At 39.3% G+C, this 26,197-nt stretch overlaps 2 protein-coding genes across 2 annotated transcripts; both read right to left on the minus strand.

The window, feature by feature from the left end:
- Positions 1-4,295: 4,295 nt before the first annotated feature.
- On the minus strand, positions 4,296-4,940 carry LOC149923192 (uncharacterized). Its single transcript, XM_090162363.1, has 2 exons — positions 4,671-4,940; positions 4,296-4,589 (listed from the first exon to the last, which is right to left on the minus strand). Exons 1-2 carry the CDS (start codon positions 4,896-4,898, stop codon positions 4,296-4,298), a joined length of 522 nt encoding a protein of 173 aa, XP_090018489.1. The 5' UTR covers positions 4,899-4,940.
- A 1,308-nt stretch (positions 4,941-6,248) lies between these two features.
- On the minus strand, positions 6,249-17,963 carry LOC149923193 (uncharacterized). Its single transcript, XM_090162364.1, has 9 exons — positions 17,750-17,963; positions 17,513-17,698; positions 17,132-17,377; positions 11,920-12,267; positions 10,289-10,914; positions 10,133-10,208; positions 9,907-10,086; positions 9,775-9,849; positions 6,249-9,733 (listed from the first exon to the last, which is right to left on the minus strand). Exons 1-9 carry the CDS (start codon positions 17,961-17,963, stop codon positions 6,249-6,251), a joined length of 5,436 nt encoding a protein of 1,811 aa, XP_090018490.1.
- Positions 17,964-26,197: the final 8,234 nt, after the last annotated feature.

Here is a 26,197-nt window from a genome sequence, read left to right on the forward strand (position 1 = left end):
TCAAATATAATTTTGACTGGCAAAGTTTTGAACTTGGATTAAGAATCATAGAAATCGGATAACAAACTAGAACGCTTAATCGAGTGGCTGACAAGGTACCGATTAGATTCTTGGCTAAAACGACAGTAACGCCATCTGCGCTGCCTAAAGAGGCGCGCTCACGCGTAACTTGGTTAAAAGTTTTCCCCCACCCCATTGAAATTAATGTAAAGTTGGCGATAATTAAACGTTAATTAACCTACCAAATGATATAAGAAATATTCAACTGACAATTTTTCCCGTTTATATGAACTTAAATGTAATATAAAATCGTCTTGAAAAATCGTTTATCGCTTTATAACATTCAAAAATAATATTTTTCCCGCACCATGTAGATAACCGAGCATCTGCTCGTCTAGGTAAAGTTTGTGTTGTCAACGCGCGTAATAGAAAGCAAAGTGTGATTTAAGAAAGTAGGTTGTAATTCGGAACGATATTAATACTTTTCACGAATTTTGTCATCGGTGAATTATAAATATGACTTGAAATAAGTTTCAAGGTTTATTTAAAAGCTAGTTTCATAACTTTTCATCCATTGGTTCGTTCAGAATGTATCTTTAGAGTAGACGAAAATTTTAAGGCGCGGAATCTTGCCTCGGTTTAATCTACTGCGTATTTTGAAACGGAAAAACCCGATTACTATCGTTAAATCTTGGTTAAATGATGGCGAACGCTCCTTGTAATAAGAAACAAATAACTAAATACGTTTTAAGCTTATTTAACGCCAAAAATTCCACGTATTTCGTTATTTGTTTCGTATTAAAAATATCATATTATTAATCCAAGATTTAACAATAGTAATCGGGTTATTCCGTTTCAAAATACGCGCGTTGACAACGCAAACTTATTATATTATTAATGTTAATAATTTTAATATTATTTTTGAATGTTATAAAGCAATAAACGGTTTTTCAAGACGATTTTATATTACATTTAAGTTCATATATAAACGGGAAAATTTGAATGTTGAATATTTCTTATATCATTTGGTAGGTTGATTCGCTCGCGTTCGAACAGTCTCATCGGTGTCGTGTTTTCTTTTCAAAGCATTGATACTGGTCTTTTGGATTTATTCCTTGCGGCAGTCAATATGAACTTAAATTGAAGTGCAGGCCCGGACTGGCCCGGGCGGCTAACCGGCGATCGCCGGTCTGATCGGGGCCAACTCAAATTGGGGGCCAAAGTGGAAATATTTTGCATTAATGGAAAATGGGGCCCATACGATTGCATAGCCGGTGGGGCCAACTACTAGCCAGTCCGGCCCTGTTGAAGTGACCCATTATTCCGACTTTCCCATCATTTTGTCTCACACAACCTTCACAATAGCTTCATTTTCAAGCGATTTATTGCAAAAATAACAAGAGTTAGCTGGGTGGTAAATTTTAAACGCGGTTACATGAAGAGCGGCGGATGCGATTTAAGTCAACGAAGGCGCAAAATTGTAAGACGCGTTTCGGGTACAACGTTAAAACCGCGAATACGACACAACGATTGATCGTATGTAAAATGTTCATAGAACATTTTTTGTAGGAAATAGCCGGACCCAAATGTTCATACTTGGGTTTATAGCCGTACATACAATACTAACGTAGATATTCGCGATAAACCATTACTGTGCACCGGTTTTCCCCATAACCACTGCTCGTAAAACAACTATTTCTAACAGTAACCTGTGAAAGGATATGTTTTTGTTTGAGTAATTACTCCTTAAATATTTAATTACGGAATTTTGAACCATTCTTCATTTTTTATTTAAAAAACTATCTTTCTATGATTTGAAAGAAACGCGTTTTCTAGTGCGTTCTTAGCGATTGGAAATTATGGTAAAAAGAAAACTATTTCTAACACTAACCTGTGAAAAGATGTTTTCTTTTGAGTATGTACTCTTACACGATAAGTTATTTTAAAGATGTAAAAAAAACCGCGTTAGCGTCGAGCTAAAGTCGGCCATTTAATTTTAGGTGAAATAGAGTGTTAGTTCACCAGTTTGGCAACGATAGCGTAACTTTCGTTGCCAGCCAAACGAAAAGCATGGGCCAAAGGCAGGCTTTTTTAAAAGTTCTAATCGGAACCCGCGACAAAATTTCAAAAATCGTTGTAGTTTGTTATTCGATTTTTATGTTAAGAATATGCTTACTGGATATGTTACTACGTTTTTTTGCGTCTCGCATAGTTCGCGGCAGAACCCAAGCGATACCTAGCAACGACAGGCTTAGAGGCTGCAAGCTTTTTACAGTCATGAAACTAAAATTTCCGTTGAAGAGCTTGCACCTAAGATTCCATGGTAACATTATCTCACCCGCCCTTTTGAGTGACCGACTACAGGGGGCCGTGGCCTATTCTTAATACAAGATTTTAGGGCTGTGCCACCTGTGCGAGTATTCGATCATCATCGAGTCATCGACATTTTTTTAAGGTCGATTATCGAGTATCGAAAATTTACATACTCGAATAAGCCGCCTTTGGTGAATTCGTTGGGTTATTATTTTTCCCATCACGTTCGGGTATTCGACTATTCGACGGGTATTTTACTATTTTGTGTTTCCGCCGCAATAATTTCAACGCGACGCTCTTTGATATTACTATATTGGAATAGGTCAGTGTTGCCTATGATCGGAAGTTGAAATTCCCATTGCGGGATACCAAATTTACCACGAATTCCCACACCCCGAAAACATGCAATAATTTTCAAAATATTTTGTAAATGAACTTTTTAAAATTAAGTTTCATTTGAAATTACAATTTTTAAACATTTTGTTTGTTAAGCCTATGCATTGATTGATTGTAGTATTTGGAGGCGCCTCCTTTAGCCTATATTATTTAATTTTTAGCTAATTTCTATTGATAGTCAAATAAAACAAGTTGGCAAGCCAAAATATACCTCTCCTCGGAAGAATTGTTCCTAGTGGTATTAATCTCTCGAGATAACCCGCAATTCAGAGTTATATACTAAAAACGTAATCCCGGTTCAATCCCGCACGGTTTACAATTTAATTATAATTAAAATAATTGAGACGAAACAACCAAGTTTAATTTATTCAGAATATTATAAATTAAGTAGTTACAACAGACGAACTAGAACAACGCACAATTGAATTTAACCCTATTTACAGAACAAGTTTATCAGTTAAATGTAATACGAAGCAAATTTTAATGAAAGATATATCTACAGAGGGTATTTGTATTTTTCTCGCTTACGAAATAACAACACAAAAAACTTCTTTAAACCACTTCACACGAAAAAATGATAATTAAAAGCCAACAATACCGCCCAAAAGCTCAACACAATCAAAAAATTAAAATACAAAAACCCAATCGACCAAACTTTGGAGCCAAAACGACCAATAGAAAAATATATAATAACAACCCAATCAATCAGACCAGAGCAGAGCAAAAATAATTAATATAAAAATATATAATAACAACCCAATCGATCAGGCTCAGAGCAAAAATAACGAATATAAAAATATTTTATAATATCCAAAATTATCAGGCTTCAGAGCAAAAATAACGAATAGAAAAAATTTATAGTCATATCCCAATCAATCAGACTTCAGTATCAAAATAGCTCATAGAAAAATATTATTACCCAGTCGAGTAATAAATTAATTCAAAACCTAGCAATACAAAATAGAAAATCAAGAAGCGCAACACCTCACCATTCACAAATACGAATTTTCGACGTTATTATAATGAAACCGGATAAGCTTTAAGCCACGATGTAACCACTTTAAAGGTTCCACTAAAACTGAACGATTTCGAAAAATAAGCTTAAAAACCAACAATACCCAGGAATATCTCGATCAGTAAAAATAAAACCTTTACTTTGTATGAACCCAGATACTTTTTATATTTTAAAACAAGATTTGACCTTTAAAAATTCATACGTAAAAAATGTAGACTTTAAAAATTAAACAAGCGTTCAAATCGGGAGATCGTGCTGGCCATGGATTAGTTCCTCCTTATCCTATCCACCTTAAAGGAAATGTCGCATCGAGGTGGTCTCTCACGGCACGGCTGAAATGTCGTGGCGCCCCATCGTGCAAGAACCACATCCGCTGTCTAGTCGCTAACGGAACAACTTCCTGAAGCTCTGGTAGGGCTCGCTGCAGAAATTCCAGGTACGACTCTACATTCAATCTTGGCGGAAGGAAATAGGGTCCCACTAAGTTGTCTCCAACAATGCCACACCAGACGTTTAGGCTGAATTTTTCTTGGTGAGCTGCGACCACAGTTCCGTCAGGGTGGTTTTGGCTTCACTGATGGGTATTGTGTAAATTTAGAGTACCATTTCGCGAGAAATTGGCCTCATCGCATGCTAAGATGACACTTGGGAACTGCGGATCTTCTTGCACTCTGTCCACAATCCACTGACAGAACTTGCGGTGGTGTGGATAGTCGGCTTCGCTTAAGGCTTGAACTTTCTGTAAGTGGTAAGGGTGATAACGATGACCATGAAGAATTCTCCAGACCATCACGTGATTTACACCCAGCTGTCGTCCAGCTTGACGGGTACTTGCGCAGGGGTCATCATCGAAAATTGACAGTACCTGAAACATTCCAGATGGTTTTTTCAGTGAAAACACTATGCTATAAACTACATCGCGCAAACAGAGATTTCAAATAATTACCTGTTCTTCTACGTCGAGTGGAACGTCTCGCACTCCTTCTCGAGAGGGTTGAAGTTGACCAGTTTCTCGTAAACGCCGGTCCACACTTTCGAAAGTTCGTCTATTCGGTAGTCTTCTGTTAGGGAAAGTTTCTTGGTACAATCGTCGGGCTTCATCTCCTCTTCCTTCGGCTCGTCCGTACATCAAGTGCATGTCGGCATATTCCGCGTTGGTAAAATGCGCCATCATTATCGAAAGTCCGGTGTCGAAGTAAGTACATTTCCAAATTAACACGTCGTTTTATACCGAAAATTGCAACATCACTAGAACATCATTTACGATTGAACGTACGGTTGATTAAAAAATAATTTGTAGATGTATTCACAAAACCCTCTTACTTGGCGTAGCTTTGACTGTACGAATTTTCCACCCCCGCCCCTTCCATCCCACTAATAACCCTTCCGAGTTATTTCTGGCTTCAGGTACTGCGAATTGTTTGCTCTTGCAAGTCACAGCAGCTACATGAAGGCTGCCAGTAAAGTAAACAACTTTAAGATTAAACAGTACATGGATAAAATATACTAAAAAAACTCTGTCTTTGAAAATAAACATTATAAACGAACCAATACACAGCTCCAAAGATCTACGAAATAAAACCGAGGCGTGCCTTGAAAACGAGAAATACTAGGGCGCACCAGACAAAACGGAAAAACCGTGCCTTTAAAAAATACGCCAAGGCAGCCCCGATCCGTCTAGACCTGCATGAAAACGAGAAAAGTAAAATATAATTCGACGTTTAAACACAAATATAAAAAGGAAAACTCTAATGAAGATTACTTACTCGATTTAGCAAAAAAGGGGATATCTTGTTAGAATACAAACGTCAGCACAAAGCAAGGCCGTCAGCACAAAGCAAGGCCGTCAGCACAAAGCAAGGCCGTCAGCACAAAGCAAGGCCGTCAGCACAAAGCAAGGCCGTCAGCACAAAGCAAGGCCGTCAGCACAAAGCAAGGCCGTCAGCACAAAGCAAGGCCGTCAGCACAAAGCAAGGCCGTCAGCACAAAGCAAGGCCGTCAGCACAAAGCAAGGCCGTCAGCACAAAGCAAGGCCATTCCACAAAAAGGCAAGAGTTTTAAGAAATACCTCATTAAAATTAACAATTTTTTTATAAATACATATGCTTTTATGGTACGAAAAATATGATTCTCTATAACAGGCTTCGTAACGATCCAGGGCCGTAACCAGGGGGGGGGGGGCGGTCGGGCCGTGCCCACCCGGAACCGTATGGTTGTATGTACAATTTTTTATTTATTTTTTATTTGTTTCCATTGCCTGCCCACCCTGAAATCCAATCCTGGTTACGGTGCTGTAACGATCTCGAAAAGCTTTATTCGCAAACGGCAAATCTAATTGACAATGATAATCGGTGGAATATTTATCCACAAGACCTGGTAAAAGAGTTATGCCAAATGGTTCAAAAAACGTCGTTAACCCCGTCTTACATTTTAAAAAGTTAATATTAAAGTCCCCAACAACAACCGTTGGAACCAAAGAATCGTACTTAACATCAAACAAAGGATTAAAATCTTCAAAAACAGTTCATAAACTCGCTCCGGGAGACTTGTACAACAGTATTAAAGCAATGATCTCATTATAAATGGAAACATTCAACCAACAACGTTCAACATGAGCATTTCTGAAAGGTCTATCTCTTCTCAAAACTCGGCCATCAAACTCATTTAAAATGTTTTTAGCCCTTTCCTTTAAATAAATAGACGATCCAAAAGCCTTTCTGCACGCCGTTCTTGCTAAAGATATAGCACCGACTTCCCTAAAGGACGGCACACTCATGCTATCTGTCTCTTTTTTCCATGTCTCAACGAAACATAATAATTCACTCCCTAATATTACATTGTCGGCTAAAATCTCGGCTAAATGAGCATTTAACGATTGTACGTTATGAATATAAATACACACCTTCCTTTCTAAAAAAGGCAAAGCAATACGTTTAGTTTCACGTAACCTTTTGAGTTCCAATTCAACAACATCGTTTTTAGGGGCATTTGGAACTTGAAACTTACCATCAATATACAAACCAGAAGCTGATTTTGCTCTACTACAAGCCACGTACAAGTGAGACTTTTGTAACTTTTTAGATGGCTTACAGTGCACTACAACCGACGTGTACGTATCACCTTGGCTTTTGTGTATAGTAATGGCTTCGGAAATAACGAGAGGAAATTGTTTCCTAGTCACCGAAATGTTTTGTTGCTTCCATTTCCTCGAAAACGTTTTAGTAACTTTCTCAACGGGTGTCCATAACCAGCTAAAATCATTAACTTTATACAACCCATAACTTCTTTGTCTTAGTTTTTTACCAACATCTTTGTCATCAAATTCCAACCAGACCCTAAACGGAAATTGAATTTCGTTTCTATTTCTGCCATACTCAATTTTCCTTAACCAGCCCGTTGCCCCATTCGTCAATCCGTCCGAGGTGTCAACGTTGTTAGTCATCATATATCTTACATCGCAAGCTAATGTTAAGTCCTTCGGAAGGCCGTATGTATCGGACGTAACCAGTGTAGCAACTTGGGTTAAAATATCACTTTTTACCCTAGGACTCAAATCTCCGTTGACCACATCGACTGCAAACGAAGAAGCCTTTTCAGTTTCCATCCTAGAAAGTTTCTCCGAGTTGAACCGATTTACTTCAACATTAGTGGCGAAAAGATGGATCGCATCAACTGGAGGTGTACGTTCAGCACATACCTCCAAACTATCAAAAAGTTGTACATCGTCCGAAGACATTTGACCAACTGCCATTCTGTTTAACGCTTCTGCGAAAATTTTATCGTCTTTCTGTCTCATAATTTCATCTAATTCAGAAAATTGGAATTGGTCCCAAATAGGATTATCGATCAGCGAAGTGTAGACGTTATCAAACTCATTCTGATTTTGAAATGCAAAAGAATCACACACCGGGCGAAGTTGATTAAAATCGCCAACAAGTAAAACAGACACGCCACCAAAATAGTCGGGACACCCCATAATTTCCTGCAACCCAGCGTTGACTCGATGAAAGACTTTCGACCCAACCATTGATATTTCATCTATTATTAATAATTTTAATTGACTATAAAGCAACCTACACTTGTGCAGAGTTTCACTTTCTAACCTTGAGATATTTCCTGCAAATTGACTAACAGGTAGGCTAAATGTACTATGTAAAGCTGCACCACCAATATTAAAAGCCGCTTTTCCCGTAGGAGCGCATCTAATAACCTTTGCTTCTAATGGATTAGATCCTAGTTGTTTGTTATAAAATCTAGTAACTGATTCGTAAATTGCACTTATCAAAAGGCTTTTCCCAACACCGGCACCTCCCGTTACAAACAGACGTAAAGGAGTTTCCTTCGTTTTTACATGGAACAGGACCTGGTAAAAAATCTCCCTTTGCTTGGAATTTAACTTACGAAGAATATCATAATATTCTGAATCGTCCACTAAAGTAACTGAGGGTGAAACGGTTCTGTCAGTATTACCATCAACAACCTCCCTATTGATGTCACCTACAGCATCTTGCTCCGTATTAACTAGGAAATCGAGATCAACCCCGACCACTAATTTATCCACTTCATTTTGGTGTTCTAATTCCGGTTGAATATTAGTCAAATCGGGTTCAACCAATTCATTCTCAAAATCTTCTAAAGCCTTCTCAAATGCTAACTCGTCAAACTCATTGTTAAATTCTTTTCTTACTTCGTTAATATTTTCTAAGTTTACCTCATACTCTGTTTTAAAGTCCTTCCCCAAAATATCTACATTTTCATCACGCCAAGGCACAAATAACATTATTTGCTCCCGATAAAAATTATCCGGATCTTTAATTAAACTAAAATTTCTGTGTCGGATAATTTTAGACCGACCTCGTTTTCTAACAAACCCAGAATCACCTTTTAACTTCAACCAGTTACCAAACGATACGCCATCACAACTTCCGTCAACCTCATCATCGTGAATTTGGGCAGGAGTAGGTTTACGACTTTTGGCATATTCATACCAACCCGCAAACTGCGCTAACGTCACGGCCTCCATTACATCTGGCCTCTGTACATAATGGTCCACCAAACCACAGGAAAACACATCAATACTGTCCTCCGGCAACTCACGAAGCTCCGTACTAGTTTTAAGAATGCGCACACGATTCTGTGGCAAATTCGTGTTAATGAAAATACAAGATCTACTACTCCTTGATACTGGAATTTGTAAACTACTATAAGCAGCTTCCTGCGCGCTAACTTCGTGAGCATTTAAAAACTTGTTAGCTATAATTTTTAATTTTTCCTTTACAGTACATTTATCTTTTTTCGCTTCTTTCGCAGCGTCACGTAAAAGCATTGACACTCCTCGTTGGGACTTTCCGATATATGAAACAATATACATAACACGGGCGTATGCGTCGAGAACAAACTGAACATCTATATTGGCTTGCCAAAGGCGCAAAATATCCTTATTATAGGGATTCACTCTGGTATCTTTCGGGTCTCTTTTCAATAAAACAATTTTCTTTTTTAAAGCGTATGTTACGGCTGAAATGTATTCAACCTCCGTCATTTTAAATTTTGTTAGCAGCTCCTCAAACGTATCGACCCAAAATTCGGCTTCCTTCGACTGCAAAGTATCGTAAAGCAATTTACTATTTTTTTTGCACTTGAATTCTTCTCCTGGTGCTCCAACCTTCCTAAGTTTTGTATCGTACACTACGGTACGGGGCATTGGTGGAAAGGGAATTCCAAAACGACAAACATAAATATTTTTCACTTTCTTTCTGCACGTTGTCGTGTGTCTATGCATTGGTAATTTGGTCAAAGCATTTAGATTTTCATTACCGAGATCAGCAGCGCAAACTATTATTTTATCAATAAAGTCTTCTATTTCCATCGCATTAGACAAATCGCCCTTCAGTTTCGGTGCCTCTTTTATCCATATAAGCCCATGTTGATGGGGAGAGCCTCTTTGCTGTATTTCAACCCTAAAGTAGTAATCTTCAATGACACCCAGAGGACCTAATTTCTGAAGAGCTTTGAGTAGAGCTCGAATCGAAAACGATGATCAAAATAACGAGCGCAAGTAACGGGATCTTCCTGAATTAATTTAGCTTTTTCGGCGTAAGTTAAATTTAACAGTTCGGGAACCTCTAAAATTCGTTGACCAGAAGTCACGCGCAAAACGTTTAAAAGTTCAGGCCACCTACTTTCGGCAGCAGAAAGCGTTATAAAAAGGGTTGGAATACCCAATTGTCTAATCATGGCCAACATTTCCTTCTGCCGGTGTTGCCAATAAGAAGGAGACGACTGTAACCTTTCAAGCACTCTAAAACCGTCATCCTCCTTTACAAGCGTGTCAAGAGCACCTTCACTCGCAAGATGCCCAGCTGTATAATTCGAACCATCCTTTTTTTTAGATTTCCTCATGCAAACCTGGATAGCTTGGCTCACTTTCAATGTTTCCAATTTCACAAAAGAATAAAAAAGTTTCGAAGAGTTCTTCGAGCATCTGCGATCAGAATTACGAATCTCCCACTTAACAATATCCCCATAGCTACCCTTAACTTTAAGTTATCTTTTCTGACCAACGTAAATACTTGGAAACGACAATTCTTCGGCGTCCTCATCAAACAACAGAGACATCGGTTTCTGCCCTTCTCCAGGAGCAAATTTAACATGCAAAGTACTCGTTGGCAAAAAATCAGCCGACGATACCAATAACGTATCCTGATTTCCAACTGGCACGGAATCAACAAAATCGGGTTCATTCCAGAAACCATCGCTGTCTCTATCGGTCTCACACGTCAACAAATCAGCATTACGCTCTGTTGTTTGCTGATCAATTTCATCAACAACAAAGTCAAGCTCTTCTTGAAGTGGGTCTAATATACTTCTGTTTATTGCGATTTCATGCTTCTGATACAACGGAGATGTTACTAAAACATTAAGGGCCGCCATAATTTTTTTAGGTCTAACTGTTTCATACATAAACGGCGACTTGTATTGCATTCTTCTCATAAATTCAATCTGAATAGTATCCGTGTCACGGGGCAACCTGGGTAAAACAGATACCGTAGACTCAATATTGATTGGCACATTGACAACATTCCCTTTAATTCCTCTTTGTTGATCACATCCCAACCTTCTAATTTGCATAAAAGGTATTCTTGGTGATATCATTCTTTCTTCTAAATTCGATATATCAACTAACTCGTCTGGAATGGAGTGAAACACAAAACCATTTTCAGGGCTAAATTTTCTTTACGGCCAAATTGCAAGCGCTGCACAGAAAAACCACTTCAGCCAGTTCGCGTGGTTGAATATCAGGCACAGACAAAAATATATTGGACTTTACTAAACTTCCAGATGCTCTAAAAAAAGAGTTGAACAACCTTCACATTTCCAAGTCGGTCCTTCTTTAATGGCCTTAAAATAAACGTCTTCAATATACAATGAACTAGCCCTCCTTTTTGCCGCAGAAACTCGATTTGTAGCACGTTCCGTAATCCTATGCGCAATGTCCTGCCGCTTGGCAACTTTCGCTTGACGGTTTTGAACTCGTTCTGCCTCAACGTATTCGGAGTCCTGACGCTTAGCAGCCTTCGCTTGTCGGTTTTGAACACGTTCTGCCTCAACGTATACGGGGTTCTGACGCTTAACAGCCTTCGCTTATCGGTTTTTAGCACGTTCCGCCTCAACGTATTCGGGGTTCTGACGCTTAGTAGCCATTGCTTCTCGTTTTTGAACACGTTCTGCCTCAACGTAATCGGAGTCCTGACGCTTAGCAGCCTTCGCTTGTTGGTTTTGAACACGTTCTGCCTCAACGTATACGGGGTTCTGACGCTTAACAGCCTTCGCTTATCGGTTTTTAGCACGTTCCGCCTCAACGTATTCGGGGTTCTGACGCTTAGTAGCCATGGCTTCTCGTTTTTGAACACGTTCTGCCTCAACGTAATCGGAGTCCTGACGCTTAGCAGCCTTCGCTTGTTGGTTTTGAACACGTTCTGCCTCAACGTATACGGGGTTCTGACGCTTAACAGCCTTCGCTTATCGGTTTCTAGCACGTTCCGCCTCAACGTATTCGGGGTTCTGACGCTTAGTAGCCATCGCTTCTCGTTTTTGAACACGTTCTGCCTCAACGTAATCGGAGTCCTGACGCTTAGCAGCCTTCGCTTGTCGGTTTTTAGCACGTTCCGCCTCAACGTATTCAGGGTTCTGACACTTCGCAGCTTGGCTTTCACCTACCACCGGAATTTCAACACCGTCATTTCCATCAATCGCTCTTGCAGGAATTTCTGGTATTTCATCTGCTAAAAACAATTCGTCATTTACATCAGGTACTACCTCAAGAAGATCCCCCGCGGATCCTTGAACAGACACCAAACTATTATTTTCATATGCACATAAATTAGTAAATGGGATGTTAGACACATTGGCTATTTTTTGAGCTGCTAAGAATTTCCTCCTTTCATTTTCCTTCCTCCGAAATTCGGGATCCGCCCTTCGTGCTCTCGTTCTATCTCTAGCTTTACGCTTTTTTAGTTCCTCTTTAGATAAACCCTCGTCTCCTGCCATTAAATATCTAAATTTTAGAACTTATTTTAAAATACTACACCAATTTCAATTAAAAACCTTGCGGGATAAAACAATGCAGAAATAATAACTTACCTGCCAATACAACTATTTTAAGTGCCTTCCAGGGAATGTTGCCATACACATTAATTTTCAGTGCCAGGGGCGTTGGAACCAGGGATCAGTTGAAATTTTCAAAAGGCTCAAATTATCATTTTAAAAGCATATACAGTTTATAGAACATCAACTGTGTTCAAATTTCAGTCTTTTCCCGCCAATTTACATAGTAGTAAACAGTACACATGCATTCAGAGAAGCTACACTCCATTTAAAATTAAAAACCATTCTCCAGACCCCTTTTCGTTTCTCTTTGCCCCCTCCAACTTCTAGAACGTTCCTACGCCCCTGCAGTGCCAACCAAATAACAATACCGAAAAAACCCAATATAAACTATTTCACAAAAACAAAACACAATCAAAAAATTAAAATATGCAAAAAAAAACCAATCGACCAAACTTTGGAGCCAAAACCATCAATAGAAAGATATATAATAACCCAGACTATCAGGGCTCAGAACAAAAATATGCAAAATAAAAAAAAATAATAATAACCTAATCGATTAGGCTTCAGAGGCAAAATAACGAATATAAAAATATATAATAACAAGTTGGCAAGCCAAAATATACCTCTCCTCGGAAGAATTGTCCCTAGTGGTATTAATTTCTCGAGATAACCCTTAAAGATATATCTCCGCAATTTAGAGTTATTTGTTAAAAATATTAACCCATTTCTATCCCGCCCGGTATAAAATTTTTATTATAATTAAAATAATTTAGACGAAACGACCAATTTTAATTTATTCAGAATATCATAAGTTAAGTAGTTACAACAGTAAGTTAGACGTACTATAACAATGCACAATTGAATTAAACCCTTTTACAGAACACGTTTATCAGTTAAATATAATACGAAGCAAATTTTAATGAAATATCTACAGAGGCTTTTTGGAATTACTCGCTTACGAAATACTTGCCGCATCTTTAACGCTCATTTTATTTCAACACTCACCCTTGATGAAGATACCGTAGATATCTGATAGTGGACGACTCGTTCACTTCCTGTTGACGTTGTGACGCATACCACATGAAAAAGACCAATGCCGTCCAATTTCCAATATCATATAATCACTCGCACACCCAAGAAATCATTGACTGCGTTAGAAATCGTAGATATCCAAATATCCACACCAAATGTATTTACAAGAAGCAAAAACCTTACCATCAACAAAGCACAGAGAGCCACTTGACTAACCGCCAGCTTTTAAAGCAATTAACGTTAAATTATCTCCTTTGAATTAACAGAACTATATATAGGTCGTTAAGAAAGTGGACCACCCACAGGGTCTACCCTTTAACCCTCTAATCTCGGCTGACTGCGCTAAAACAAGATTTAACCTTTAAAAAATACCAGATTAGGCCTTCATAAATTCATTAATAAAAAAAGACTTTATTACCTATTATGCTTACGATGCCTGTCTTAATTTCAGTGAATCTAAGCAGCTATCGGTGGTTCTGTGGTAGAGCGCTCGACTGCCAAGCCGAATGGTCTGGGTTCGAAACCTGGGTGGCGCATTTGTTTTTAATCAATAGAGAAACGCTAAATTAGAATTTCTTCAATGCAATAATTTCAATTTCAATTCTATTTCAATTAAACCAAAATTTCGTACTCTATTAAATACGCTTCCGATAAAGCTGAAGGTCTAATTTTCAATAAGGCGTAACAAGTGTCGGTGGTTCTGTGGTAGAACGTCCGCCTGTCAATCAGGAGGTCTCGGGTTCAAATCCCGCCCGATGCGATCGCAAATTGATACTAAGACGAATACCGTGTACAACTGGTGGAAACCCTGCCATTGGACGTTGAGAGGTAGCATTACACTCAGCACTCGGTCCGTCCCAAAGTCATTAAGAAGACGTTGGAGAGAAAACGCCCATATAAACACAACAGACTCAACATGCACATCCATCAGAACACAAACACAACAAATTCAACACTCACAACCTACGCATAAACATTACAAAAACCGTAATGCACCAAACCGTCACGACGGTGAGCGAAAAAACACCATCCAAACCAAACCGCAAATGCATCCGTTAACGCTCACCGTCACACGGTGGTTTTGCCAACCCTTTGAGAAACTGCGTACGCAGTGATTACACTTTGCACCGAAAATGCGAACGCGTTCGCAGTCCTGACAGACAGACACACCCACAGACCCACCCACAGACCCACAGACAGACACGGTCGTTGTATAACCCCTCCTAGGGGACTTTGTCCCCTCGGAGAGGTAAAAACCCAAACGATCAAGCTTCAAAGGCAAAAGAACGAATAGAAAAATATATAGTTATAACCCAATCGGTCAGGCTTCAAAACCAAAATATGGAATAGAAAAATAAATAATAAGCCAATCGATCAGACTTCAAAACCAAAATATGCAATAGAAAAATAAATAATAATAAGCCAATCGATCAGACTTCAGAACCAAAATATGCAGTAGAAAAATATATAAAAATAAGCCAATCAATCAGGCTTCAGAGCCTAAATATGCAATAGAAATTTCGACCAAGTTATAATCAAACCGCAGAAGTTGGAAAATACGACGTATACACTTTGAAGGTTCCATCAAAAATGATTCTTTCCGAAAACGTAAATGTTCTCAAAACATTAATAGACAAAAAATAAGTGATAAAAAGGTTCCTCCAAAAAAATTAACCATTTCGCGGAAGAAGTAAATAATTTTAAAAGAATAAAAGATAAAAAATGTACAACAGCAAAAAATATAAAACAGCAAAAATAAAACGTCAAATAATAGAAGAAAAAAATCTTTAACTCCATTCATTAAAAAAACACTAAACAAAAGTACCAAATTGAAATTAAGCAACTTATTATATTAAACAAAAAAATTCAAGACTTTATTAACTATTATGCTTACGATGAGTGTCTTATTGGACCTATAGCTAGTGAGTTATCGTTGGTTCTGTGGTAGAGCGCTCAACTGCCTAACTGAACGGCCCGGGTTCAAAACCTGGGTGGCGCTTTTGTTTTTAATCAATAGAGAAATCGCTAAATTAGAATTTCTTCCATGCAATAATTTAAATCTTACACGAAATCTTGTTCTATATCAATTAAACCAAAATTTCATACTCTATTAAATACGCTTCCGATAAAGCTGAAGGTCTAGTTTCGATGAAGCGTAATGAGTGTGGGTGGTTCTGTGGTAGAACGTCCGCCTGTTAAGCAGGCGGTCTCGGGTTCGAAACCTGCCCGATGCTATCGCAAATTGATACTAAGACGAATACCGTGAACAATTGGTGGAAACCCTGCCATTGGACGTTGAGAGGTTGCCATAACACTCAGCACTCAGTCCGTCCTAAAAGTCAATAAGAATGAGTTGGAAAAAAATCAACCAAACTCAACGCAATCGCAAATTTATCAGTTAACGCTTACCGTCACACGGTGGTTTTGCCAACCTTTAAACTGCTAAATCGGTTATTCGACTTGGCGTACGCAGTGATTACTCTTTGCTCCGAAAATGCGAACGCGTTCGCAGGCCTGACAGACAGACAGACACGGTGGTTGTATAACCCCTCCTAGGGTACAAAGTCCCCTCGGAGAGGTAAAAAACATAGGATAAATACACGCAAACATGAAATTCCCACAAAATCAACGTTATGAAAAACAATTACCATTTTCCCACAGAGCCAAAAGGGACACCAAAAATTCCCACAATATGGGAAATTTTTCACAATCTGAAACAATAATTGAACGCTAAAAAACGTTTCACCCCCCCTTCCATGAACTTGAGAGAAAGTACAGTCGACATTCGACAATCGTTCCGTAGTGCGGCTGCGCTATTTTGAAAATCGTCGTTCTACTAGTGTTAAGTTTTAGTTTTGGTTTTGAGCGTCACTTTGACATTTTGGCTTTTCTTCTCCAACTTAGTTAGTAGTTTCAATGTTTAATACAGTTAATCAGTGGAATTATCTAGGAATTATTAAGTTTTAAATCGTTAATTCGTTATGAATTATCATATATCAAGTTTAATACATGCAGTTATGAATAATCAAGTATACCGTTATGAATAATGAAATAAAATTACCCAGAAAAAAACTCGATCGAGTACCTAAAAGTTTTTCTTAACTACTCGACTACTCGAATAAGGAGTTCGAATAAGGCTTAATCGAGTACTCGATTACCCAACTCGACAAAAACACTACTCGACTCGATACTCGACGAAAAAAATTTCAGATACTCGGTAGTCGGCGGTATTCGGCGGTAGTCGGTACCCGACTCGATTGCCTAAAACCACTACTCGCTCAGCAAGATTCAAGATTTATTAATAGGCCCGTAAAAAATACAACTCTTTTGAAACAGAGCGGCTCACCACCATATGTGGACGCACGGCCAAAAAACCAACACTAAATTTTTAGTCGGAACTTAAAATTACAGAAATTTAAAATTTAGATTTAAAAAACTAAAGACAACAACAATTATGGTAATGGTGATAGTTCATATTAACAATTCAGCCTACGCCATTCAGCTTTGTATTTCTTCCAATAGACTAGGATATGCTTCAGCATGTTCAAATGCTCGTACTTTCCCAAAAAACCTAAGATCAAAAAATAGGCGCGAGATCTATTTCCTGATTCTCTTCAATTCTCACTCGCCATTGCAGGATGTCCTCAACCACTTCCGTCTTCGGGCGGTGAAGGATAATATGTGCCAGAGCTTCATTTTCCCAGTCACAAAGCTTACAATTTTATAAGCGCTACAAGTTATCGCAACGCCAGGTGTCCTTAGTACGTTTCCATAGACCAAGGATGGTCTTAACTTGTTCCAGATCGACATCGTCGGTGGTGAAGCCTAGCAATTCCTCCGTAGATTTCGTATAGTTAAGTGTCCGCCATTCAGTGATGTCTTCATTTATATCAAAAGCCGGACAATCTAGTAGAATGTGTCTGATATCCTCCAAATCATGTCGGCACAATTTGCAAGAAGGTGAGATATTATTCAGGAGTTCGGATTGGCGCAGGCTGGTTAGAAGAGCACCTGAACGTGCGTCAAACAATAAGCCACTAAACCACGAAACGTCATAGAACGGTTCCGGTACAGGTTTAATTACACCAAAAGGCTACGTTTTCAAGAACCTTCAACTATCCATAGTCTGTCCGCAGCATCCCGAACCTCCTTCGTTACAGTGACGCCCCATTGATGTTCTGATGTCGATGCTCCCCTCTGGGTACCCTCCCTTTCCATAGACTCTATTCAACTGGTCTACTCTCTTAAGGAACTTCGTTCCAATTCCAGCCTGTCGGAGGTTTCTGAACACTATACCAGGAAGCATGTTGGCCGGCAGCAGTAGAAGGCGTCCTAAATACTTTAATTTGTTTAGCGCTTAACGATCCCTCATTGTGCTCCAACCCATTTCTCCCTGAACAGCCGCATTAGCCGAAAAAGGTCCCGTTGATAAGGCCCTACGACCCGCTTCTCTTTGGGCATAATCCAAGGCCTTTAGCGTCGCATCCGAAAGAGCAAGAACCTCATTTGCATAAGTCACCGCAGGGATAGCAATGGTTTTCCACAAAGTACGGCACACGGAATACTTATTGTAAAAGTTGTTCGCCAGATTTCTCATCGGCCATCTTAACCGCGTGGACTTTAGGGTCAACTCCCTTTCGTGTTCATGGATATAGTTGTCTCCTACCGTAGAGAAGAGGACGCCAAGGTACGTATACTCCGTAGTAACATCAATTGGTACATTATGTAGAAAGAACTTATCACTGGTAGCTTCTTTTCCAAAAATCAAAACCTTCGATTTTGCACTTCCAAAGTGCAAACCCTGGCGATTCTCAAAAGAAGAAGAAATGTTGAGGATATTCTGGAGATCAGACGGACTAGTAGCCAAAAGAAGGACTTCATCAGGAAATAGTAGGGCAGAAACACGTAATCCATCTTCATCATTTACTTAAGCTCCGAAGCCTGAACTTTCCAGCTGATCAGTCAATGCATTGATGTAGATTGAGAACAGAACTGGGGAGAGAGGACATCCTTGGCGAAGCCCGACGGAATTTAGAATTGGTGAAGTGAAACCGTTCGGGATCCATGGAAGATGGTCACATCAGAGGTCGGGGTGACTTGCCGTCCTACATTTTTTGACGCACCACCACTTCTGGTTGGACTTCAGGGAGAGACCGTTCGAGTGCGGCAACGTTTCTGTCTTTTGAGTTCCCGGAAGCAAACTCTGGGGAGCTTTGTTTGACTCAACCCCACCACGGTCCAACGTTGCCGGGGTGCTCTACGTCTTCACTCTGTTATTGAAACGTTTATTCTTACATAGTTGAAATTTGTCGAACAGCCTTTCCTCAGTAGAGCGGTCAGAAGCAAGCCTGACCTGTCTATATTGCAGCACTTGATTTATTTCGTAGTCGATCTGACGCACTTAGAATAATTTGCCTGCTTCCAGCACTATCTAGATCAATCAAGACAGGTTTATTTATCTTCATCGTACGTCTGCCAAACCGGAAAAAACTTTTCACCAAGTTCAAGATTTTTCCTTATCCAATTTTCAGCGCCTTCAGGCGTATCCAAATCATCAAAGGCCACTCTGAAGGCCATCATATTAGAGGCTAAAGTATCCACAGTATCCGACACTTTTTTAACAAGATTAACGCTTGATTATACAAATTTCTGTGATTGTTCCGTCATTTGATCAGTAAGAGTAGCCACCTGCTGAGATAAGACTTGAAAAGACTCCCGGATTCTATCAGTCTCCGCTTTTTGATCTTGAAATTGGATAATATCGACTGATATCTGAAGCCTTTCGACTTGAATCCTCAGTTCCTTATTCATTTCTTCCTGATCATCTTGTCTTTTCTCAAGTGTATCGTATCGTGCCTGGAATATTCTGTCCCGTCATTCCAGTTCGTGAGTCGTCTCAACACTCGCCACTGTTCCAGTATGGCAAACTTCGATGCCAACATAGATTCAATGCCATTTAGCAGCACTTCAAGTGAAAAACCGACCACACCTTGTTCTTTCACGACCATAACACCTTCAGCATTATCGACATCGGCCACCTCCCCAAGCACTGGCTTCCTTGGGGTCACTACCGGGGTAGGGTTTTGTCCAATGGTGCGCGTTAAGGCGTTGCTGGTACAATCATCATCCTTTAGATACTCTATTTCGTCCGGTGAAAAGCACTTCAGACATTTAAAAGAGTCCTGAACATCTCCTGGAATTGTCCTCTCATTGTCGACCACCACACACTGTATCGAGGCACTCTCAACATGGCACCAGCTAGGAGCAACAAACACAAGGAGAACGCAGCTAGCCTTTAAACACGCTAACGAAGGGTTGTGTACGAATTTCATTGGACGAGCGTCACGAGCCTTTACGCTGAACGTTTTACGGGCGGGGGGGAAGACAATTTCCGAATTTTCCCCTTCCGACGGCAGCAGGCGCTAAAGCGTCTAGCTAATGAAAACGTACACAAGAAACTCCACGACTTTTGACGGGTTGCGTTCTCCTTGTGTGGGGTGTTGTGTTTGTTGCTCCTAGGTACCAGTACAACCACTTTTCACAGCGAATCCACAGATCCTTGAAACCAGTGCCTTTATTCAAAGTACATTCATATTTAAAACAGGTCTGGCACTTTTGTCTTCCATCCTTACGCAGAGTACGAAACTTTCGTAGAACATAGGCTTGAGACATAGCTACAAAAACCACCCTACCTCTTACCCTGTACTATGTACAGGGCGCACCGACTTGGCTACTCCGCTAAGCAGTGGCGTAGACAAGGGGGGGGGGTTCCGAGTCCAGACCCCCGTTAGGGCCTACCTATGATTGTCCTAATATTCCACCCATTTCTCGACTGACTCTTAACATTCACATTCTACGATCGGCCCCTTGTCGAATTTATGGCTACGCCACTGGCTCTCAGCCCTATAAGATTTTTAATTTTTACTATTTTTATTGCGTGAAATTTATCTTTTCGATTGAACGAAAATAGGAAATAATATTATGAATAAATACCTTTATTTGTGATTATCAACTGTTTTTTTAAGTGCCTGTATTTTTCTAAGAATTACAAGTCATTTTCATAGCCGATTAACGTTTGATTAGCTTAAGCGGTTACTTAAAAAAAAACACCGCCCAGGGGGGCTATTCTGTACATTCGAACGGGAATTCGATTTCGATACCCTATGCCATGTCGAGATCGACTTCGACAATTTGCATTGATTTATGCTTATACGAAATCTTTACCGAATACCATTCGTCGAGATCTCGAAGTTCGAAATCTAGTTTTCGATCGAAAATTGGATTTCGAATATTTACAGAATAGGCCCCCAGACCTCGGGGTCAGGGTCACTATGGATCCCCGTCTTAAATTCTCAACGCATACAAACAAAGTTACTAAACGCTTATGTTCCATTGCTGGGCTAATTCGCCGTAACTTAAATTTCCAGGCGCATAGGAACGTTTCGGTTTAAAGGGGGTACAAAAATAATTTTTGGGCTCAATTGATAAGCTTTTGGCCCCCTTTTTTTTTGGACCAATTTGGCGCTCTTTCTAATTTTAAGAGCGGTACATTCCTCCGTTCATACACCACTGTATTAAACTATTGTATAATTCCCTTGCCTTCCCACTTATCGCATTGAAACCCGGCCACCTGAATTAATGGGTTTAAAAGTCGCTTGATGACTTAGGCCTAGCTGATTATATTATATTTTTCCCCAATATGGACCCAGCTCTTAGCGACTTATCTCTCTATCTTACAAAAAGTGCAAAGCCAATAGGCGCTTAAATAAAACTTCTTCAAATAAATCGCCAAGAAGTAATATATCCGCAAGTTACTGTTTATATACTGGTGGTTGAAATAATGTAAATTTTTCACCTGTAAACAGAACGTCGTGTTTTGCTAAGCTTTAATGTGTTAAAAAAATCTACCTGGTTAAAAGGAAACACTTATTGCCTACCTTACAGGTTAAAAGTTTTTATTATTTCAACAACCACTATATAAACCGTAACTTGCAGGTCCTGGATCTTGGAAACATTACTTCTTGGCGATTTTCTTGAAGATGTTAGCCATTCGTCTGGAGAAACAACCGGCTCCTTCTAGGTTGAACTCCCTTCGAATTCAATCCATTTCTTTCGACACGGCCTAAACTTAATAATTTGTGTCTCTTGCACCAATTTCTGTTCAATGTCTTAGATCTATATCATATATTGCCAAGGCTTAATTAAAAAAATTGTGTCTAGACTACAATTCTTAAGAAAACTTCGGTGGATTGCTAATAATGAGTTGGGAAATTGCTGTTGGGAAATATAATTCATAAATACCTGAGAATTTCTTAGGATAAATAATCTACTCCAAGTCCGCCATATAGGAGATTCTTTAAAATACGAAAATACGGGAGATCACGAGTTTGTGTTAGTTTTATTGTACTGTTAAAGATAAGAGCGCGTGATATTTTTTATTTAAGAGGTCATTTCATTACAGGCCTAATTTAAAATAGGTTAAAAGGAACCACCTATGGACCAAGGTTAGTAAATTTTAGGCTATAAAAGGTTGCCTCGATACGCTGTGGTTGCTAAGGGCTAAGGTTGGTAACTTCGTTGCTAACGAACATCGTGACGTCACTGAGATGAGATCCTATTGAAAATCAATGGGATCTCATCTGGGTGACGTCAGCAACAGACGAATTTTGGAGGCAATCCAAAAATTCTTTCAAACCGTTTCTCGATCGAGACCCCGTTGCCTATGGACTACATTGTTAAGGATTATATAATAAGCGAATAAGTAGATTAGTCCATTATGAAAAGGGATAATAAAGCTAAGCCCTAAACAAATTTGAAGAAATTTAAAAATTTACTCGTGCAAAATGGCGCGAGTCAATTTATTTCTAATACAGAATTGAACAAGCAAGCGAAATACCACTTTTATACCTTGGAGCAACAAACACAACACCCCGCCCAAGGAGAACGCAACCCGTCAAAAGTCGTGGATTTTCTTGTGTACATTTTTCATTGGCTAGACGCTTTAGCGCCTGCTTCCGTCGGAAGGGGAAAATTCGGAATTTGTCTTCCCCCCGCCCATAAAACGTTCAGTGTAAAGGCTCGTGACGCTCGTCCAATGAAATTCATACACAACCCTTCGTTAGCGTGTTTAAAGGCTAGCTGCGTTCTCTTTGTGTTTGTTGCTCCTAGTTTATACGTAATTTTTAACTATATATTTAGAGCATAGATATAGAGCTTTTAGAAGGACGTCACCCTGAGGTTGCGCACTGCCCATAGATATGGGAAACGTATATAAAGGTCTAGATAAAATATTTCAAAGGGAGTGAATACGGAGGTGACAGCTAGCAGAATCGCGCAATTTCTGCAGGCTGTCCTTATAAGGCGCTATCTATCGGTAAGAAAGCTCGTGCTATCGTCGCGAGAGCCATTGTCTCCTGCTTAAAAATTATACTAAAAGTCACCAACAGATGGTGTCTAAATACTACGGCCTGCGAAAAGGTCAAGCACTTAGTACTAAGCTCACGCTCTTGGTCACGTGCCTTCATGGTGTCTGCTAGGTGCAGTGGCGTAATCGAGTGAGGAGAGCTGTCACCGAAATCAAATTATTCGATATCATTTGTTTTTGAACCAATTATCTTGGACTAACTTAGCTCTTCCAAAAAGTACCAAGGTTTATTCACACCGGCGAAATATCGCGGAACCATCACCCCCATGGCGCCGAAAATTTGATTTAGCCGTTAAAAATTAAAAATATTATAATTTTTTATTTTCAACGTCAAAACTGTGGAAAAAAGTACGCCTAATTTTGTAATTTTATTTTTAACCCGAACGGAATGCGATATGATAACAAACTTCCTCGTACACGGTCATTGAAATTTTTTTGTGTTTAACTACTGGGTAAATCCATGTCAAATCACCCAAGGTCCCCACGCCACCCCTCAGATTTTAGTGAAACTCTCACCAAATTTAAATCCCGCCTGTTTAGTAAGAAATCCAAAATTTCAGCTCTGTATGATTTTTTTTTATTTTGATAAAACAGTTGCTAGAGTCCACAAATAAGGTGTCACCAAGAATGTATTTATTTATATTTAGGAAGAATGATTATGTTGGGACAATCGCCGGGCACATTGAACGCCTTTCCCCCGTCTCGCGCGGGGGAAAGACAAAACGTCACCGGCGTTTGATTTCCATCGCGTTAGGTGACGTAAATTTTAAGCAGCCAATAAAATACCGGGACTATTCGTTTTATTTTAAGCGGAGGAGCGTACTGGGGGGACCAACGGGTGGATTGAGAGAACGGCTAAAAATCGTCTCGGCATAGACATTCTCCCTAAATATAAATAAATACATTCTTGGTGTCTCAATTGAAAATAAATGAGTATTTTATAAAAATTCTCAAAGATGCTGGATAAATCGCGGTTTTTGTTCGAGATATTTATTTAAACAATTTCCCAATTCCGAACAGTAGATATTATATTGTTAATTATGACTTGTAGTAGGTAAAAAAGGGTCGGGAAACACGAAAATAGAACAAAAATTTATATAATTCGTTAAAAACGGGATTTTTTAAAGGTTTGAAATTTTGACCGCGTCCAGTGGTAAATTTCAAAACCAGTATCTCTAGAGCTATATTGAATTATACAGAGCTGAAGTTTTGGATTTCTTACAAAACAAGCGGGAATTAAATTTGGCGGCCTAAGGGGGGGGGGCGGAGGGGGTGGTCCGCCCCGGGCGCCAGGGCAGCAGGGGGTGCCATCAGAGAAGCTCGAGGGGGGGGGGGGTGCAAATCAGAACGATTAAACTTGAAGAAGACGGACCCGTGAAAACTTCTGCACGGTCCTGGGGGGTGTCACAAAACACTGCCGCCGCCCCAGGGACCGAGCCTTCTTAAGCCGCCACTGCCTGGTGCTATGATTCAATCGGTTACAGAATAACTCCGCCCTAAAATCCGCGTGCGTCGCGCCCTAAAGGTTAAAACCGTTTCTAGTTCAAGCGCGCGCTGCACGCGGATTTTAGGGCGGAGTTATTCTGAAACCGATTAAATCATGGCCCAAGCGATGCGTTTTGTTCAACGTTCTCATACATATATACGTTCTTGGTTTCACCAAAATCGGAGGGGGTGGAGTGGGGACCTTGGGTGATTTGACATGGATTGATAGAATCGAAATAAAAGACCCTTCAATAAAACTTCTTCAAGTAAATGGATTTAATTCGAAGGGAGTTCAACCTAGAAGGAGCCGGTTGTTTCTCCAGACGAATGGCTAATTTCGAGAATTGTAATTTGGTTCTTGAGTAGACGCTTCAATAAAACATCTTCAAGAAAATCGCCAATTAAGAAGTAATATTTCCGAGAAAAGGGACCTGCAAGTTACTGCTTATATAGTGCTGGTTGAAATAATAGAAACGTTTCTCTTGTACGGTGTAGTAGGCTTTTTGATTCGCTCGGAGCACCGTTATATACATTTCTGACCACATGATTGTACGGTATGCAACAAGTGTTTCCTTTTATCCAGGTAGCTTTTTTATTGACATATCAAGGCTTAGCAAAAACACGACGTTCTGTTTAAAGGTGAAAAGTTTCCATGATTTCAACAAGCACCAAATGAGAAGTAACTTTCAGGTTCTAGATCTCGGATATATTATCTCTTGGTGATTTCCTTGAAGATGTTTTATTGAAGCGCCTATTACATAAACATTATTTGTTAGATTTGTTTCATACATTTAAATAGGTTACTTGAACGGGTAAGCCACCCCTTGAAAATGAGTAGGGGAAAGTTGTAGGAGTTCTTAAGTTGTTTAATGGCAGGCTGGATAATAGCTCTTTCTATAAAATAATTTATACGCATACATCATATGTAACATAATCACTCATAAGTATGAAATAAAAGCATTTTCGTTAATGAAACCTCGTTCACGGGATATGACGTGAATTAAGTCACTTACAACTCCGTGACGAAATACGCGTCATCAACTTTAATGATGGGAAACGGAACTTACGAGGAGACGACCCGAGGTGGTTCTCACCGATTTTGTTCAAAGTTGGGGGATTGTTAGACCTAGATGTAACATGAAACCCGTTAAAGGGAAAAGTTACGCTGGGCTTCCGTTTTGAGATGGCAACCAACCTGTGCAAAACTTCAAAAAATCAAAAACAAAATTATTTTTATAAAAATTAAAAAAATAGTAAATTTTACATTTTTGGATTACTTTGGACAAACAGGGGAAAAAAAACATTTTGGGTGAACTCGAGCTAGTTTGAATAAATAGGTCGAAATTTTAAGTATAATACAAAATATTTGTAAAACTTATGCCGTGAGAACTGCAGTCTATTTTCGCCGATAAATCTTAAAATTTCTAAATTACATTATCTGAACGATGTAAACAGATTTTTTAGATTTCGATAGAAAAACGACGCCATTTTATAAAATGGCGGATACAAATATAAATCATGGTGCAATAAGTTAGGTAATTTGTATCCGATTAACCTGAGATTTTCTACGTTACATTATCTGCCCGAATGAATTCGTACTATAGATTTTTATAGAAATCCGACACCATTTTGGAAAATGGCGGATATCAATAAAACTCATCGTGCGATAAGTTCCGTAAATATTCGTCGATTAATCAGAAATTTTCAACGTTTCATTATATGCCCGAGTTAATTAGACAATGAGTTTTCCAATAATAATACGACGCCATTTTGAAATATGGTGGACATAAAATAACTTATAATGCGATAACTGCCGAAATTATTTGTCGATTTACGTGAAATTTTCTACAGTACAATATCTGACCGAATAAATAAGCCCCTTACACTATGATAGAACTCTGACGCCATTTTACAAAATGGCA

The sequence above is a fragment of the Leiobunum rupestre genome, chromosome 11 (assembly GCF_980474605.1).
Source record: "Leiobunum rupestre chromosome 11, qqLeiRupe1.1.hap1, whole genome shotgun sequence".
NCBI classification, from domain to species: domain Eukaryota; kingdom Metazoa; phylum Arthropoda; class Arachnida; order Opiliones; family Sclerosomatidae; genus Leiobunum; species Leiobunum rupestre.